The 19181-nt window shown below is 44.6% G+C and overlaps 1 protein-coding gene across 6 annotated transcripts in view; it reads left to right on the top strand.

Moving 5' to 3' along the window:
- Nedd4l (NEDD4 like E3 ubiquitin protein ligase) overlaps positions 1–19181 on the top strand; it is a 312296-nt gene that overhangs the window by 161879 nt on the left and 131236 nt on the right. For 4 of the 6 annotated variants that reach the window (XM_050158000.1, XM_050157999.1, XM_050158004.1 and 1 more), the window contains 2 exons: positions 15541–15622; positions 18236–18274. In XM_050158000.1, coding sequence (XP_050013957.1) covers positions 15541–15622; positions 18236–18274 — 121 coding nt within the window. Of the gene's footprint in view, positions 1–15540; positions 15623–17061; positions 17086–17140; positions 17423–18235; positions 18275–19181 lie in introns of those variants that run through there. The other 2 variants (XM_050158005.1, XM_050158001.1) reach the window with 2 other exon arrangements.

The raw sequence follows: 19181 nt of genomic DNA, 5'->3' as shown, positions 1-19181 counted from the left end.
GAAGGGTTTTATTGCCGATGTAAGGGAGAGTTCAACCAGAGGCACGAGAAAAGATCCAGACTGAACAGGTCCATCAGAAGAGTAGACAGGGGATGAGATGAGAGAGGGGGCAAAAGAAGGGACCAGGAGAGAAAGAGCATAGGACCAAGAGAACGTGGCTGAAATGGCAGGTTTATACAGGAAAGAGAAGCTGAGAGGAGGAAATTGAAGCCCCCGAGCTGGAGAGGTTTAGGGTAAGGGGTAGGAGTGGGAAGAGCAGAGAGGAGTCGTAAGTGCCAAGTGAACCTGGAGGCCAGTGTGTACGTTGGTTTGTTAACTAGGCACCACAGTTAGCCATTTGTCCCGAGTTTCACCGGGACCTGGCACGGGGGATTCTCGGTCTTTCAGTTTGGTCATTTGCAGAGTGGTATTAGATGAAGTGATGTCAGAGCCCCATTTTTTCCTCTTGGGATTAGGATCCCTTACAACAGCTTCTGAGTCTCCGCCTGGTAAGTTGTTGCTTTGCACCTGTAGGATAAATGCTAGGGAGAGAAGCGAGAGTGGGTTCACCTGTAGAGATACAGTTCCGTTCTCTCTCGAACTACACTCAGCACCATTGGACATAAAGGATGTTTTCCTCAGTTCTTTCAGAGTCCGAGGCGTGAGCAGCATGCAGTGACCACCGTCTAAATCTAAGCAGTGTCAACAGGCCAGCAACTCCCCGATGCTTACAACAGCACCACAGGGCTAGAGTGGCAATAGAACCTGCCTCCCTAGCCCGTAGATATCTCGTCACTAGTAGTGAAATGGAGATGGTGACTTCTGGCTGTTTTGAGTAGCAAGTGGCAGAGCTGAAAGAAAACCTGGGCATCTCTTTCTCCATAGAGCATACCCGTGTTCCCCTTGCTGTGTCATACGGAGTCAAGGAAGCCAAGCCAGCCACCTCTGAAAGGGGAGGGAGGAAAGGCCTGTCTTCATCAGCTAGATGACTATTAGTACTGTTCATACACACTGGGCAGTCCCAGCAAGGTTTCCCTATGGCCAGCATCCCCCTCCACATGGGAATCCTCTCTTCTCTGCTGCTTTCCCTGGGAAAGCGGCTTCTGTTCATGTCTTGTAACCCTGTGTAGATGGTTTATTCTGCTGACTCTAATTGCTCCTTCCTGCTAGGATGCAAACTCCACTGAGGTGTAGGGAGTTTCCTCTGTCTTCCTCCCTGGGGATTCTAGACAATTGACAAGTTGTAGGTACCCAGTGAGTAATAAATGAAGGGCTGGGAGGGGAAAGCTAGTCTCCCTGACAGTCTAGGAGGGGAGGCTGTGTGTGGCCTTCCTGTGAGTATCCACAGGACTTGATGATCCGGAGATGAGCTTGCTAGGGCCTGTGGTTTCTTCTGAGTTGTCAACACTAGACTAAAGGTGAGCTGTCTGTGGGTCACCTCGCTCCACCTTCAGGCCGGAGTGTAATGGGTTTGCCTGGGGGGCTCTCCGTGCTTAGCCTTTCCCACGTGCTTTTCTAGGCATTGCAGTTGGACCCTAACCTCTGTTCCAGGAAGAGGTCTGTCTGCCACGGGTCGGTGGAGCTCCTTGTAGCCATTTCCTGGCACAGCCAGTGATTTGCTCACTGTGGGTTTCCTTCCTAATTACCAATCTGGCTTACATTGCTCAACATGCCTCAGTTGCACGTTCTGCTGTGGTTTTATTTACCCTTAGTCCCTTATTGATTAGTCTCTAAGGGTGAATTATCTTTCACTTTCAGCCTCTGGTCCATGACTATTGAACTTCTTTGTTTCAGACAAGACATCAGAGAAACAACCAAGAAATCTCACACAAAATATAAGGTGTTTGTGTGGCTGGCTCTCCGGTTTACTCCCGGTTTAGAAACATTACATGCAGAATACCAATCTATAGGGCCCATGATATGAACAGGAGGTTATCTCTCCCTCCCTCCCAGCACACCCACCCTTATCCCTATTTCCCACAATGCCAAGTGTGCCTTAGGACCGGCGCTGCACCCTCTAAAGCAGTCCATTGTTATGGACTCACTTTTTGACTGCAACACGATGCACACAAATGACCAAGACAGGGCCATATTGGCAGAGAGCTCCCAGAACAACGAAGGAAGAGTAAACGGTTGCTATACTGATCTGCACCTGCCAACAGAGGTAGGCATGGGGCTAGGGCATCTTCTCAGAAACAATGGAGTTTGTCTTCAAGAGTATATGCAGGCCAGGTAGGGTAGGCATTTCTGGCCGAGAATGAAGAATCGTGTGCTGAGAACTCTCAGGAAAGCTCTGTGGCTGAATTCATAGTGAAACACATGGAAGCTGATGTTGAAAGGCAGGCAGTGCCAGCGCTGGGCAGACGGCACAGCAGGCGGTTCTAAAGCTGGGCAGACTGTATATGTCGCCGGTTTGGATGTTATGATTTAGGTTACCAGGCAGTGAAGGGAATGAGCTCCACATGGTTAGCTTAGGAGACGGGCGTAATAATCAGCCTCATTAACAAGTTGTAGGGAAGGTTGGGGTCTGAGACTTGTCTTAGGACGGAAAACAAAAGGATTTGTCTCCTGACTCCTTGTAGTTCATCCTGAAGGGCAGTCAGCTAATGCAGAGGTCATGGAGGACGCTTACTGACTTGCTCCCTATGGCTAGCTCTGCCTGCTTTCTTACAGCACCCAGGACTACCTGCCCAGGGGTACCACTGCCCACAGTTGTCTGGGCTCTCCCATAGCAATCATTAATCAAAAAAAAAAAAAAAATGTCTATAGGCTTGCATGTGGGCCAGTCTGGTGGGGGCAGGCATTTTCTTGATTGAGGTTCCCTCTTCCCAAATGACTCTGACTTGTACCAGGTTGACAGAAACTAGTCAGGACAAGACTTTTGTCCTTGAGATGTTTAATCAGTGAAGTGACTAGAAGGGCCCTTCTTTATGCCCTCGGTCTCAGCTGGAGCATTAGACTTCTCACTTGATGGTTAATAGCCTTGAAGGAGGAGATATGCTTTGGGGGTCAAGTGAGCCCAGCCAGGGAGAACCTCAGAGTGAAAAGAGATGGAAGATGAAGTTGGGGGGACATTGACATAGAGCTTTAGGGTTCTTAAGTCATTCTTCCCCTCTCCCTTCTTTCTTGAGAAAAGTCTGGTGTCTAGCCTAGGCTAGGTGACTTTGAACTTTTGACTCTCCTGCTTCTTCTTCCTCCTGTGTGCAGGGATTGCAGGCACGCACCCCCACACCCTGTTTTATCGTCTTAGTTCCTGATAAGAGTCTAAGCACTCTAGCATACCTGCCTGCACTCTCCTAAGACAGCTGTGTTCAGATTGTCTTTGGAGACTCCTCATACCAATAGAATTGCTGGCTGTAGACCAGTTCACACTGGGACCAGAGTCTGCAGTTTGAGCAGATCCCTAAGTGATTGCTATGCACACTTAAGTACTAGCCTCTACTATGGTACAACTTTACTGGTCATATAGCCTTTTATGGCTATTGAACTTTCCAAAGCTCTTCAGAATGATAGACTATAGGTATGTAAACCTAAGTATAGGTTAATTGTTATTTTGCTACAGTGTGTAATCGTCCTTTTACAAAGTCCACTTCTTACATTATGTGGAGGATCAGGCATGTGCTCACTCAAAGGAGACCCAGTCCGTGCCTTTGGATCATTGATGGATGATTCAGCTGCCGGGTGCTGTCCTCCTTGCTGGAAAGCAGGATCGCGTTGCCTGCAGGATTCCAGCATACTGTTTGACTCCCAATGACACCGTAGGGAGAGAGGACATATCCCTGCTTGCTGCTCCCGCATGTGACACAGGCCTGATGGGAGTGTGGACCATGTTTAGTGACATCTCACTCCGTATCTGCTCAGCAGAAGTTGGAGGTTTGTTACCCTCCCAGTTGTTCGCCTTTATTGAGAGTTTGTTTGTGCACTGATGTTCACGCATCTTTACTTTGAAAAGGGATGGAAAACAACGTGAAAAGTGCACCGGGAACGTAAGCTGGGGGCCAGCGCTCTTCACGTGAGTGCCCATCTGCTTTTAAAGTGACAACCAATCATCTCATCCAGGTTTCTGGAAGGGACTGTCGTTTTGTTTCCTCCCTGAGTGAGGTCTCAAATAGTAATGTTTCCCGGGGCTTTCTTTTTCAGTATCTGGTCATATCTGTAGCATGAAGTTCACTGTGAAACTTTCCCCCATTGCATGTGTGCGTTCTTGCATGCGTGCATTTGGACTTATGCTCTATGATACTCTTGACAGCCCTGAGGTCCCACATATTAAAGAAGAGTAGAATATGAAGCAAGTTGAAAGCAGTGAGATTTCTACTTAGTTTGCATAACAGATAAGAGATAAACACGCTGAAAAACCCACATTTTAGCAACTTAAGCAAGTTGTGATTTTTCTAACTGTACAGCTCTGGGGAGGGGTTACCTTCTCAGAATGTTTGGCAAGAAGTCAGCCCTCTACAAATTATATGTGAGGGAACCGTTTGCTGCAGGGTCCCGTGGAATATTCAGACGCCTAAGATATAAACAGTGGGAATTGAGATTTATAGCCTTGAAAAGGAGCACGTGGTGCAGGGAGGCAGTGAGCCTTGGGAAGGAGGGGCCTCAGCATGATTGACTGTATGAATGCAGAGAATGGAGATGCCTACTCTTATGGGGTTTGTTTGGAAGAGCCGCTGGCTGCCTGGAGCACAAAGGGTAACTGTGGAGGTAGGAGAAAAGGCCCTAGCATACATCTAAACCAACGGCAGCGGTGTACTGGGCCGAGTGGGCTGAACGCGTGGAGAGTGCTACGCTGACACCATTGGAGAACAAGACAGACGTGGCTGTTGGCAAGCGGACTAAGCTAGACACTCCACTTACTAAAGCGCAGAGCGAAAGTAAAAGGAGGAGCCCACATTCTGGCTGTTAAATATAGTAGAGGTTTGATGTCAGCTATTATGGGAGAGAAGTACGTTTTGTTCCCTGTAAACTCTTGAGTTTTCCTGTGCTATTATCCTATGATGGAACTCTTTCTTCTTGAGGGTTCCATGCGCAGGGAGAAGTAGATGTATCCATAAGACATGATCGCCTATCTTGTAGAGGACTTGCAGTGCTCCAGCATACATGTTTATGAGAGACAACATGAGTGAGAACATAGTCCAACATCCTCTCCCACCTAATACAATAATTTAGGGGAAGATTTTTAAAAATCTGAATGCCTCTCAGATGTCTGTGAGATTTAACAAGGCCACAACTAAGACCCAACTATCCTTTAGATGACTTGGGTACTGTGAACGGTTCCCAGTGGACAACCAGCTTTGTAGATGTGTCAAGGGATGCTGTGGGTGTGGGGTTAGCCCAGACTTTTAGTGCAAATGAGTGCTGAGTCTCGTGTCTTCTGCGAGCCTCTTTCTTGATAGTCTATGGGCCCAGATTTAAATGTCGGCACTTAGCATATATTAACCGCCTATATAGGAAAATATGTCCCCTGGATACCCATCTCTTTAGAAGTGTGGGGGGGGGGGTTTATTATAATCTAGTCCCTTTTCTGTTGACTATAATGCAGTCACTTTGCGCTCTCTCCAGTTCTGTTTTGAGTTCGCCACAGCACTCAGAATAATGGAGGGCTTAAGTGTGTGGTGGTTTGCTGGCCTGTTAACAGACTTGAAGATAAAACTACTAAAAAAAAAAGATCTAACAAATGGTCCTTCTGGAAGGTGAGGGGCTGCTTTTGACCCTTTGAAATGTTAGGATTTCGGGGGTGGTCTTGTGGTTTTGGGTTCATGGCAGGTCGAGTGTGGTTGGCAGAGTGGCATTAGAAGCACCTTCAGTGTGCCACAGCTTCATACAGGTCCTCAATGCCTTATCCGCAGTTTCAGACTTTTGAGAGGAAAAGCCTGTGAACAGACGTGGAAGTATTTCCAGCCTCCGTGTGTTCCACTCAGCTTACATTTTTATGTCTGTAGCTGCACGGGTGATTAACATTTGACTGTGGGCCCTATCCCAGCCCCCACAGGGAATTGTTCAGGGACTGCCCTGAGTATCACAGATCCAGAATGAGCAAAAGGCATTTGCAACCTGTTTGTACCCCTCAGCTTCCTGCAAAAGCCGGCTTTAATGGATGTTACTCTGCTGAGACTACTATGGCAAGGCACGAGGGCTGGGTACCTGCCCAAAGGTATTTATTTACTGCCCGACTGTACCGGAAGCCACCTGTCTGGAGGTATGAGCAGGACCCTGCCATGACTCTTTCCTTGCTTTTTGGCTGCAGGTAACAGTCGTAGATGCAGCCTCCCTGTCAACAGGATGTCTTCCTGTGCATCCCCTCTATGGGTGTCAGTCTCTCCTTTTCATAAGGACAAGGCCACATTGGGTACAAGTAAAAGCAAACTGTTCTTCAGAACAGGATGACTCCTCCCCGCCACAGTTAGAGGAGTCTTCCTCCCTGGTTGGGTAATAGAGTCTAAATTCGCCCAAGCAGTTCTACCTTTTAGAACATGCCCTCTTTAGGGATTTGACACGGTTGGGTATGGACCCTGCTTTGGCATTGAGTCCAGTGTCTTCTGCCTGTTCAGCATACTCTCCCTCTTAACAGGGGGTTGACGTGAGCTCAGGAGCTTCCGTGCAAGACTGTAAGAGAACAACTCATCTGCAAATCCTTTTCCACACTGGATTAGCACAGTTCTGTCTTTCTCTGTGTGTCTCATGCTATTTTATTAATCGGGGACAGACAGGGTTACTTTACAAAAACAATGTATGTTAAACTAGCGAGCACGTATCACCAAGAGATGGTTTTATGAAGTTCTGCTTGATGTGATCTGTTTTGTCTACCCAGGCAGGAAGTGGATGAGCAGGTCTGATAACTGCACAACCCACTGACCTCCCATAACAACAAAAGGACTGAGGAGATCCTAGCTCAGAGCTTTCCTCCTCCTGTTTCCTTTAGGACAGAGTTCTTGGAGAACTCTGAACTGTTGCAAGGTGCTCCTAACTGTTCTGGCTTTAGACCGATCATGTGTTTTTTTAACTAGGCAGGACCTGACTTGCCCATACTAGACACACTTCGCTCCTGCCTCCACTCTGCTGAGATAAACACAACGTGGTGGTGGCTGGTAAATTATAATTACAGTTAGTCCTTGTAGTTGCCCTTTTGGTGACCCTAGTAAATGTATATAGCATCAGATGACCAGGGTTAGGCCACCCAGAGGCAGAGTCCCCAGTCTCCAGGAGACGTGAGGCTGCTCTATCTCCTGCTTCGTCTCCCACCCTCCATACAGAGTGGAATGAGACCGCAAAGCGGGAAAGATGGCATTGTGATGGGTCCCAGAATGGTCTGCTCTTAGGAGTAAGCTGTCAGAAACACGTGCTGTGAGGTGATGTGAATTGGAAGATTGAGGATTGAGGTCCGGAGTTTTTAGGTTAATAAACCCTCTAAGTCAGTGGTTCTCAACCAAGGGGCACGGCCCCTTTTGGGGATTGAACAACCCTTCCATGGAGGTCGCCTAAAACCATCTGAAAACACAGACATTTACATTATGATTCATAACAGTAGCAAAATTACAGTTAAGAAGTAGCAACAAATAATTTTATGGTTGGGGGTCACCAAAATATGAAGAACTGTATTAAAGGATCACAGCATTAGGAAGGTTGAGAACCAGTGCTCCAGGTGATTCTTGTGGCTGTCCCTTGCCTCAGGCATTCCTCATCAGCCAGATTTCCTCAACTACTTCAACTGCTGCTAGTTCATGTAGAATCTGCATTGCCACTTTGTGTCTTCTAAATGTGTGCATGCGTGTGTGTGTGTGTGTGTGTGTGCGTGTATGTGTATGCACGTGTGCGTGTGTGTGCGTGTGTGAGTGAGTATGTGTGTGTGTAGTAGAGGACCTGTGGACATCCAAAACTGCTGTGAGCTAACTCAGGAGGGAAAGCGTTGGGAAACCCTCATCATGAACTTGGGAGTAGATGGTTTTGAGAAAGACTTGTGGTAAAAGACAATGTGAGGGGAACAAGAGAATCCTTCTGTGTAAAAATCTAATGTCACTGATGTCTTCATTTTCTATAGAATTCATATTCTCTGTGACAGTTTTGCACGTTGGCCTTACAGGTTGCCTTCTGTTTCCTGGTTAGTCAACGCCAGCAAACTTCCTATTTTCGAGTAAAAAATATTGCTCAAATCGAAAGATTGTACTGGTTTTCAAAGAACTTCTTAGAGGTAGTAATTTAGCAGTTAGAGATAATAGAAATGCTAGGACCCTATCTTAGGCTTCTCTGGCTCCCAGGGGACTGCCGGGAAAGAACATGGCTGTCCTCTCTGATGGGAGCTCGTGTGTGATGTCACCTTCTCATGGCAGGACAGCTTCTGCAGCACGTACTGCAGAGGGAACATTAAGAGCCAGTTCCTCTGCAGTGCTTGAGGAGCAAGCCCCGCAAGGGACTTTTATCTTCGTAGAACCATTTCTATTCTTGGATTTCTTTTTTTGTATCTCTGAATGGATTATTTCTTCATCTCACTTACATTAGGCAGTAGGTTTGTCTAAAGTCTCTAAGACGACCTCTCAGAATGTTCTCATGTTGTTAGTAAGGATGCTCAGACACTCCAGTATATATAGTTTTCAAGACAGGGTTTCTCTGTTTAACAGCCCTGGCTGTACTGGAACTAGCTCTGTAGGCCAGCCTAACCTTTAACTCACAGAGATCCACCTGCCTCTGCCTCACCAGTGCTGGGATTAAAGGCATGTGCGCCCATGCCCGGCTCCAGAGTTATATTTTTTTTTTATAAATTTATCCTTTCAAAGTCTTGTCTAATCAGTTTGGAAGTTTTTCGTTTTCTCTGACAGGTTAACAGGTGTTAATTGCTCCCGCTCTCAATTTTGTGTGGAAGCAGTACTTTTACTCTCTTTACGGAGTCTGTTTTTGGAGCCCCCTAAAGAGATAATAGAGGCAGTGCTGTGTGTTGACATGGTAATTACCCAGGAGCATGAGACCCACAGACAGATGCTGTCCCATGATGGAGCCTGCTGCCCTGACATCTTTAACAGACACTAAGAAGTGGGCCTTTTTTGTACTCAACATGTTTGCATACCTTTCTTCAAAGGCTCTTTCAGACTTTTGTTTGTTCTGTTGTTTTTGTTTGTTTGGGGTTGTTGTTTGTTTTTTGAGACAGCATCACTCTGTGTAGTCCTGCCTGTCCGGGAACTTGCTATGTAGATCAGACTGGCCTTTCCTTTGCCTTTCTGGTGCTGGCATGAATCTGTGTGCCACCATGCCCACTTAGACTTTACTATTTGGTCTTAATGATGTGAATACCTTATTCCTTTGATACACTCATGGTGCATTTGTGTGTGTGTGTGTGTGTGTGTGTGTGTGTGTGCAGGTTGAGGGGATGGTTTCTCCATAAGTTAGTGGAGGGCATCAGATCCCCTGGAACTGAAGTAACAGGCAGTTATGAGCAGTCTGACTTGAGTACTGAGAACCAAACTCAGTCCTCTGGAAGAGCATTGAGCTATCTCTCCTGTCCCCTCCCTCTTCCCCACCCCCCCCCACACACACACATAGTGTTTTTAACTTTAAATTTTCTAGTTGCTGCCATCTAGGTGAAGGGACCACATGCAAACTGACCGCATGTTTGTGTTCCTGGATAGTGACGCACGCATGACACTTAGAAAGCAGTGCAGTAAGATGACACTCTTTATAGTTGGATGTGTTCCTGCAGTAGTTTGTCTCATTCTTAGCAACAACAGCAAAATGAAATTCCACTTACAGGAGAATGCTGGTAGAGGTGGCCACAGCACTCCCATTTCCTTTGACAGAGAGGTGCATATTCCAGCAACACCCAGGGGCAGTTTTCTCTTTCAGCTGCGTTCCTGGACAGTGTTGGTCTTGAGCGAGTTGCCCCCTAACGAGCTCTCCTACCACTGATACTGTCTCAAGCCACCACCTCATGTCCCGACAGGTGGAATGAGGAGTATCTGTGCCTTTGATAGACAGCCACATGTGCAGAGGGCTTCTCGTGCTCAGGAGTTCCCATGACCCAGGTGTGGGACCCCAAGTGACTGATTGCAGGTGGCAAGGTTGCTTATAGGGAGGGAGACAGTCTCAGCCAGGGATTCCCAGATGGTGACTAAGAAGGGTCTTCAATGCACCAAATCACTACTTGCTCCAAACAACACAGTTGTGCCCAAAGTTTTGTTTCAAAGGGTGTATTGAGGGTAGCGTCACAGTTTATGCCCAAGACGTAAAGTTTTTGCGTCCCTTTACATCTGCTTCGGAACAACGTGGGAATGAATGTGACTGTAACCTAATCCACTCCTCTCATACTTGTTAAAATCACATATATGAGTCACGTACTGCCAGTATTGGCGACAGTGACAAATTTCAATATATACTTCACCTCTGTTTGTTCAGACCCGAGGGCTGGCATGTGTACAGCGTTCTTTAAAAGTCTCTCACGGTCTTGACATTTTTGTTAGTTTTTTTCTCAGTTACTTGTATATTTTATAAATTTAAGGTGCATTTTTAGATCATGCTTAATCCTTAATGTTATATGTCATGTTTTCTTTTATTTTAAAATATCTTTGAAAATATGATTTTAATTGCTTATAATCTGGTTCCCTGATTATAGCATAATTTATTTGTTTCCCTAATTGGGTAGAGTGGGCTTCTAATATTTTCTTATTCTCTGTGAAGGTTTGATGAGCATGTGGGGTATCTGACATCTCAGTGCCCATGGGGTCAGTCACCAGGGGTAAATAGGAGTCAAAGGGCATCCATCAGCTCTTTGGATGCGCTGGCTACTCCTGCCATGCTTTTCTCCAGGGAACTTGCAATAACTTGTCCTTCTGGAGGCAGAGCATTGAAATGTTTCCCTCCAACAATGTGTTAACTTTCTTCAGGCTTACATAATCTGTTATAAAAGCTTGAGTTGTTGCATGTGTTTGTGGGTTTTATTTATTGTCACACTTTCTAGGTATTTCCCCTTACTCTGAAGTGTTTCTATAAGTGTGATTTCTTTATCGAGGCTCTAAATAAGTGTGTGACCCTGAGAGTAGACGTGGGAAAGAACAAGAAAGGGGCTTTTCAGTGACGCCATCTGGGTAAGTCATAGTGTGCCAGGCAGTCAAAGTAAACATGGCATGCCGTGTGCTGTAGTCATTAGGCCTCTGTGCTGTGTTGGTAGGGAACAAAGTCATACTTTTCCTACAAGTGTCCACTGCGGCATCCACAACCTTCCTTACCCAAAGAGGAATGATAACTTCCTTCAGAGTATGGACCATTTTCAGGTTTCTGATGTTCGGCTTCAGTAGGAGAGGCCTCTTCAGTTACTAGGAAACCTGTCTTCCACTCTGGATGTAATTTGCCTTGAACATGTGGCCCATTAAAGTCAGCCCCTGCCTGCCCTGCCCCCTGGAAAATATGTGGTTCTCAGTCAGGATTATTTATTCTAATAAAAACGAGTAAATACAGGTAGGAAAGAATGTGGTTCGCCGCGAGTGAGTGGAGCTGGTCAGGTAATACCCCACCAGCGACGTGCCATGACTCAAGGTCCTTGTCCAGAGTGTCCTGGAAGATTGAGTAACAGGGTAAACCAGACAGGCCAATGTCCAACTCTCCATGAAGAGTGATCTCATGAACAGGATCTTTGCCTCTGGTGATGGAGGGTGGGGGTGTTGGAAAATGAGACCCCAAGAAAGATTCGCATCTCTTAATTATTTAAATCCAGTTGAGGTCTGTACAGACCCTCTCCTCGACGCCATCAGCAACACATAGGCTCAAGAGCTCGTCTCTCTTAGTTTAGGGGCCCAGAATTCCCAGCGCTCGGCTCCATGTTGAGCTTGGGGAAGATGGCTGTTGTAAAAACTCTGGGAAGTTTGAAAAAAATCAGAATGGACTGCGAGCAAGGTCTCTGATATGCCCTCTCATGAGTGAACAGGGCTACTTTTCGGTGACATTCGGCAGTTCCTGGTGGCTCTGCTTTCTGTTTCAGCATCCCTGTCGGCTAGCATTGATTTTCTGGAGCCCCTTGTGTGACTCATGTCTGTAAAGTGATTTTTACCTTCTTTTGAACACGAATGATATCCAAGCAGGTGGAGCAGGGACAGGGCCTGCGGAGTCTGGGGCTTACTCCTCACGTGGCATGGAATACGCACACAGTAAATAGGAGATGGCTTGAATTCTAGCATCAATTTGTTGGCTCCTTAAAAGGGGCTAAAAGGAGGGAGGCTATAGTTGGCTTTTTGTCAGTGACATAGAAAGCTTCTCCTGGGGAAGGAATGTTTACCTAGACCAGCCCACTGTTTCAAAGACGTGCAGACTATCACTCCTTTTCCAGGCGCCTACAATTTGAGGCCTGAGCTTCTTACAGATTTCTATTAATGCTAGCCCTGAGCTGTGCTTAGTCACCAGAGCGGTAAACTAGGAACCAGGACTGGGCTGATTTGAATACGATGGCTACTGTGAGCATCTTACCCAGGTGCCTGTCGGAATGAATAACAAGGGAGCGTGGAATACCTATCAAGTTGTGGTTGGCACACCCAGTGCAAAGTATGTGGCAAATCAGCATCGACCCGGTCAACAAATCAGCATCGACCCGGTCAACAAATCAGCACACGTGGGAAATAGAAGCATCCAGAAAACCCCAAAGCTCTCCTAAGAGAGCAGCTGTTGCGTCAGGGGCATATGTACTGTTGGGCCCTGTGCTGACCAGTAGTGATGTTCAGCCTATTGCTCTGTGAGTTAGGAATCGCCATCCTACCTCGTTCGTGAGTAGCCCGACGTTAAGCGTGGTTAAGCCCCAGCAGAATGGGAAGGGCTGCCCCAGAGTCAGCTAGACTAGTTATTGTTTTCCCCAGCCTTGGACTTGTACCACACTGACCTTTAGCCTGCTCCAGCCCCTTGGCCTTTGGCTCTCTTAAGGCTGAATCGTGCACCCGGAAGTTCCTCGGTCAATATTTCATAGGGTCTGTCGTACCTCGAGCACTTCAGTCAGTACCTGCACAGGCATACCTTCCTCATTGCAGCTGGAAGGCACGGTCCCAAGATCAGAGACCCCACCCACCAGCCAGGGAAGATAACCCGAGGTGAATGAATCACCAGGGGAAGAACAGATGTTCTATTAAGGTGAGGCTTAGCTGCGTCCTCATAATGGTTAGTTACATAGTAGCCAGCTGTAATGGCAGAGGGATGTAAAATCTGAAAACACAGGGGAGTTTATGGTATTCTGTGGAGTGTGTGGGGTTACCTGTGAGAGTTTGCACTCCCTCATCCACTACACCAGAAGCCTGTTCTCAAGACTGAGTGCAGGCATCAGGAGCTTTCAAAGCAATAGACCGGTGGCTAGACAAGAAAGGAAATAAAGTCTTCTGCTAGAAAATGCTCTTTTCAGATACCACTTAGAACACTGGCTTTCCAAGTGTGGTTCCTGCACCAGGTAACTCTGCAGCTGGTAATTTTCCAGAAATGTAACTTGTGGGTTCTCTCTTCAGGCTGAGTTTGGCTTCAGCCATGGGGTCCAGCAATCCCTCTCAGAGAGTCTGATAGACTAAGACTAAGGAACAGTACTGACCAAAAAGGCAAATTTGACCCACGCTGCAGATCAGAGACCTCCAAGGGAAGGTGTTCTTGGGGCCCTGTGCAGGGGATGGATACTGGCTCTTGGTGGCTCTCTTTCTGAAGCTGTGCCTGGTAAGAAGTGGATTTATCTAATTAAATGTTCCTTCTCCAAGGCAAGCTTTCTATTTATGAACAAAGGTAAGATTGGCAAATAACTTTTTCTGTATACTAATATTTTACAGACCTTTGGTTTTGTGTGTGTAGGGAGTAGAAGGTGTATTGTGAGTGAATGTGCGGGTTTGTGGATTCAATTGTCCACTTCAGGTGCGTATAGGGACCAGAGGACCATGTTGTCTTCCTCAGTTGCTTCTTGCTTTTTTATTATTAGTATTATGATATAATACTATTAATAGTATTAATAATACTTACTGTTGTTATTATTAGGAGGATGATGATTTGGTTATGATGTTTATCTGGGTGCTAGGTGCCACTCAACATTTATCTGGGTGCTAGGGATCTGAACTCAGGCCCTCGTGCTTGCATGGCAAGCGCTTCACCCACTGAAGCATCTCCTGGCCTGTGTTTTGTGTACTGTCTCTTGACTATTAGTCTTCCTGCAAGCCTTTTGTGAAGGGTTCATAACATAGACTTGTTGTAGAAGATACCATATAGGAATTAATGTACTCTCAGCATCTTAAAGTATTTTCCGTAATCTTTAGGAATACTTTGGAATTTGTAAAATAAGGTTTAATTGCTGTTGGGATAGCCACTTAAGGATAACTCTTTCTGTTGTGTGTGTTGCAGGGGGGTGTCATCTCTAAAATGGTGTCTCTTTCCATCCTCAGGCCTCAAACTTCGTATAAGTTCTAGGGTTTGGTTAGTACATCACTCTGGCATACTGAATAACATATCTCTCAGTTTGGCTTGAAACTGGCACAGTAGAGTGATAGGAATAAATTAGCAGGTATAGGTAATTAGATAAGGGAAACCAGGGAGGTGAATACGTAAGAAAACTTTTGTGTTTTCTGGATTCTGGAGAGTAACAGATAAGAAATCCCTGCATACAGGATATTTTTCCGTGGTGTGTGTGTGTGTGTGAGAGAGAGAGAGAGAGGGGGGGGTGGATCAATTTGTGTGGAGATAAAAAGATAACCTTGTGGAGTCATCTCTCTCCTTCCATTCGTATGTGGGTACCAGGGATTGAACTTGGGTCCTTAGACTTACAAGTCAGGTTCTTTACCAGCTGAGCCATCTGACTGTCCCCACCCCAATTTTTCAAGAATGAAAACCTGGGTAACTTGGGGCATTTGGGTTAGAAACACTAGAGAATATGAGTGGGTTGGCACTCTTAGTAGGTGGTCTACATTAGTTTACACTTTTCAATACTTCCCTTGCTGGAGGATGCGGCTTCTCAAGGTAAAGATTGTGAAATATGTGCGAGGACTTGTAGTCAGAAAACGGAAAGTTTAATTTAGATTTTTTTTTCCAGTATCTGTCTTTGGATAACCATTGAATTTCCTAGGCTCCAATGTTTAGTTCTGAAGTGTTGGTTTATTTTATCTGTCATGGTTTGAGTGAATAATCATAGTTTTATCTCCACTAGAAGAAAAATAATTTACCCACATGACAGAAATGAGAATATGAATGGGTTGTAAACTTACGTTTTCTTGATATGTGGAAGCAAATAAACTAATAATCTCTCTGAAAATAATATTATTACATTAATCCTAATAATCGGTCCGAAAATCTGTCAAAAGTCTGAGAGTGATGACAGCTTTAATTATTTTGAGTTGATTATTGGAAAGATCATCTTTAAAGTTAGAACACTGGTTTTTTGTGTGTGTGTGTGTGTGTTATTTATCTTGGGCTGTTTGGCAGGAACATTTATCAAAATATGCTGCTTAGTGTATGGACTTAAATATTAGCTGGGGCATTACCTGGTGTTTACAGTTTCATTTCGTTTTGCTGCTTTTGTTTGCTTGTTTGTTTTTAATGAAAAAAGTATAGTACCATTAAACCTGAGCTATTTCCTTGCAGTGACCCGTATGTGAAGCTGTCATTGTATGTAGCGGATGAGAATAGAGAACTTGCTTTGGTTCAAACAAAGACAATTAAAAAGGTAGGTTGGCTAACTTTTATGAAATTCATATAAGTCATAATTTAGCCCAATTACATTTTGTATTTTGGCTCTGTAGAAATTTATGTTTTAAAAAATAAGATAGCAATATTTTTATTTTAAGTGACTCTAGTATTACGTCTAAAAATCGCCCATGGTCCAAAACTTTTCCATGTTTTACCTGAGTTATCTCTATAAAGTTTTTTTTTCCTTACAACACATATAACCAAACAAATTATTCTGGTTAACTTAATAGTTTTCATAAAGTTTATTTAATGAAATGGATGGTGGACTTGGCAGGCAAAAGAGGAATGGTTTGATTTGTGAAATAACTGCTTCTTGAGGAAGCAGAAATACACAGGATGTGTTAATAGTAAAATTATACATGTGTGTGTCTTTTCCTGATTGTGTGTGTGTGTTGTGCATATTCATGTGGAAGGAGAAATAAGCATGTGTGTGCGGAGGCCACAGGCAAATATCAAGTGTCTTGCTTAATCATTCATCCCCTGTATTTTGAAGCAGGGCCTGTCACTAAACCAGAATTCTCTGGCTTGAGTAGATAAGCAGGCCAGCAAGTCCCAGGATCCCCTACTGCTGCCTCTGCCACACTGGGTGTTGGCATGACAGGTGCTGTGAACTGCTCCGCCCACTGCTTACATGGGTGCTGGGATTCCCACTTAGCCCTGCATACTTTCACAGCGAGCATCTTACTGACTGAGATCCCTGCATAATAATAATAATAATAATAATAATAATAATAATAATAATAATAATAATAATAACAATAATGTCTAAATTCACTCACCTCTACATTTTTGTTTATATATAAAAAATATAGGGATACTTCATCTTTATATCTTGGGCGAGGATGGGGATAGGGCTTTGTTAAAGTTTCATGTTTTCTACCAAGAATATATTTGTGGTTTGGAGTTGTTTGAGTTATTATTATCCTCCCCTACACACACACACACACACACACACACACACACACACACACACACACACACAAACACACACACACACACACATATCGTTTTCTATGAAATGTTTTCTGATTCCATGATTGTTTTAAAAAGATTGTATCTTTCCTGCTGCTATGGAGACACTTAAGATTTACGGCACTATCAGGTCATTTTGTGTAGGAAACAGTGTCCTTCACCTGGCATTGAAAACCAGCAGTGAAACCTGTTTGCAAACAAGCCAGTGTAGAGATTAGTGGGAGGCCGCCTATGAGGAGGGAGGCCATTGTTCCCAGTGTTAGGCACTGGCACTTGTTCTGTTCCCACTGAAGCTTGGGTCTCTAGTCAGAACTGCAGTCAGGGGGCCTGGTCCCCTGCTGGGCTAGAGCCAAGGACCCATGCCAGTGACTATGGTATTACAATGTCTTTCATTCGGAGTGGCAGCCCTGCTTCTCCCTCCGTTCGCCAGCTGGAGGGAGTGTCTCCATTCTCGCGGCCCGGTTCCTGGTTAGTATTGCTGTGTGGTGCTGTGTGGTGCTGGACTGTGCGGTGCTTGTGGGAGAGCTCATGCTTCCTCTACCTGTGTCCCTGCTCCTTTTGCTTTGTGGTTTCCTTTTGTTTCTGTTTCGTTCCATGTAGCTGTCTTCCAGTTCTGAAGGGGAGCACTCGCCACCCCCAATTCTATCTCAGTTCTGTTCATACCCCCAAAGTGCGGTCATTTAGGGTGGTGTTCTCTGGAGTTGGGGGTTGTTATTTTTTAACCGATGTCAATTGATCATTGCCACAGTGCTGTTCTGCATGTGTGGTTTAGTAAGCTGGGTATTTCTCTTTCCCCTGTTAAGAGGTAAATATGTTGGCGAACAACTTTTCATTTTCAGAATTTTATAGGCTGTTTTTACAGGTTGTGTTTCTGACTTTTATGCCTGTACAAATCTGTGTTGCATGAGTGATGTGTGTTGGTTGTGTGTGATGTGTATATATGTGTTCCTTCATAGAAAGTACTTCATGTTAAATTAGAAGACTGTTTAGTTCAAGCTCAACACCAGAATATCGTTGCTGTGTTCTTGCGGGATGCGTAGTTAAGGTGAATGATATGTGAATGAAGGGGGTCAAAGGATATCTTTTAAATGATTGCTTTAGGGAAAAGAAAAACATAGTTTTCTTTGTGTGTGTGTGTGTGTGTGTGTGTTAAAATCTCCTCAATATTGTTCTCTGTGAAAATATTCTTCAAATATCGACGAAGATGTAAGTAATGAGAACCTTTAGCCTCTCCTCTGTGAACACACACTTGTAGCAGGTAGAGGGGAATCAACAGAGTGTACGTCCTTCTTGACAGAGTAAATCCTTTTTAATGTCATTCTCTAAAGGGGACTTTTGTTTCTCGTGGCTCTTTGTCGGTAAGTCCCAGCATTTTTCCTTTGGGTGAGCTCGTGCAATTTATGGTTTCATAGTCATGAATCATGACTTTCATAAATATAGTCTCTCCCCACCCAATTTGGGTTTATAGAATAGTCTCGGATAATTGACTAAATGTTGCTTTTATTGCCATTTTGAAATCGCTTTTATGAGGAAATTGTTTGCACAAATGTGAAGAGCTTGTGTTGTATTAGTAACAGCTCCAGCACAGCTGAAGATCACAGAATTCTCTCTCTTCCAGACGCTGAACCCGAAGTGGAACGAAGAGTTTTATTTTAGAGTAAGTTTTTCTTTCATTTTGTAGTAATACTATTCATACCTAGATTGATATATCAAAATAGACTCATGGAAAGAAAACTAGATAGCATTTTAAAAGTAAGAAATTTCTCTTAAGACAGGAAAATGTTTGGGTTCGGTAGACTCAGACTATGTCCCAAATTTTGAAAATCTGTGAAGGTTTCATTTGTAGAGGAGAGATAGAAAAGGTCGTCAAGATATCATGTTCTTTTTACAGATCAAACTTTCCTTTAAATATAATATTTAAATGTAAAAATAAGACTTTGGGGTCTGGTTAATTCCAGTTCTGAGCTTGTTTGTTTTGCAACCTTTAAAAAAAATAAAATTTGAAGGTAAAAAAAGGCAAAAAGACAGTGCAATTTAAAACAGTAGCCGAATGATTTCTATGTGATGCGGATTATGAACTGCATCCAGAGTAGAGAGATAATTAAAAGGAAGCATCACTAATTACCAGTGATGAGGACAGGGGTAGTTCAGTGGCAGAGTACTTCCCTAGCATTCTGGAGACCCTGGGTTTGAGCACCAGCACTGCCTCCCCACAAAAGACAGAAAATTACCAGTTATGTTCGGGATAGAAGGGAAAGATTTCTAATTCAGAGATCTAATGTGTACAATTACATTCAATACCACCGAATAGAAGAACGTTTCCTCAGCTTCCGGCACCCCTTGTTTAGAACAGCTGGATACTGAAGGGGATTCTGTGAATTGATGGAGGCCGGTGCTTGCTGGTGTTTGCTAGCAAATATTTGGAAGCATCAAGCCCCTCAGCCATTTAATTGGAAGAGAAGAAGGAGTTTCCCTTTAAAAATGAAAATTTGAGTTGTCTGTACACCCGGGATGCTAAGAAAGACTCACCTCCAAACTGCTCCAGCTTAGGCCTTGTAGTGACT

Source organism: Alexandromys fortis, unplaced genomic scaffold, assembly GCF_014885135.2.
Source record: "Alexandromys fortis isolate MF-2015 unplaced genomic scaffold, M_Fortis_MF-2015_v1.1 scaffold_94, whole genome shotgun sequence".
In the NCBI taxonomy this organism is placed as follows: Eukaryota; Metazoa; Chordata; class Mammalia; order Rodentia; family Cricetidae; genus Alexandromys; species Alexandromys fortis.
The sequence above is the reverse complement of the archived record's forward strand: the minus strand, read 5'-3'. Positions and strand labels throughout refer to the sequence as shown.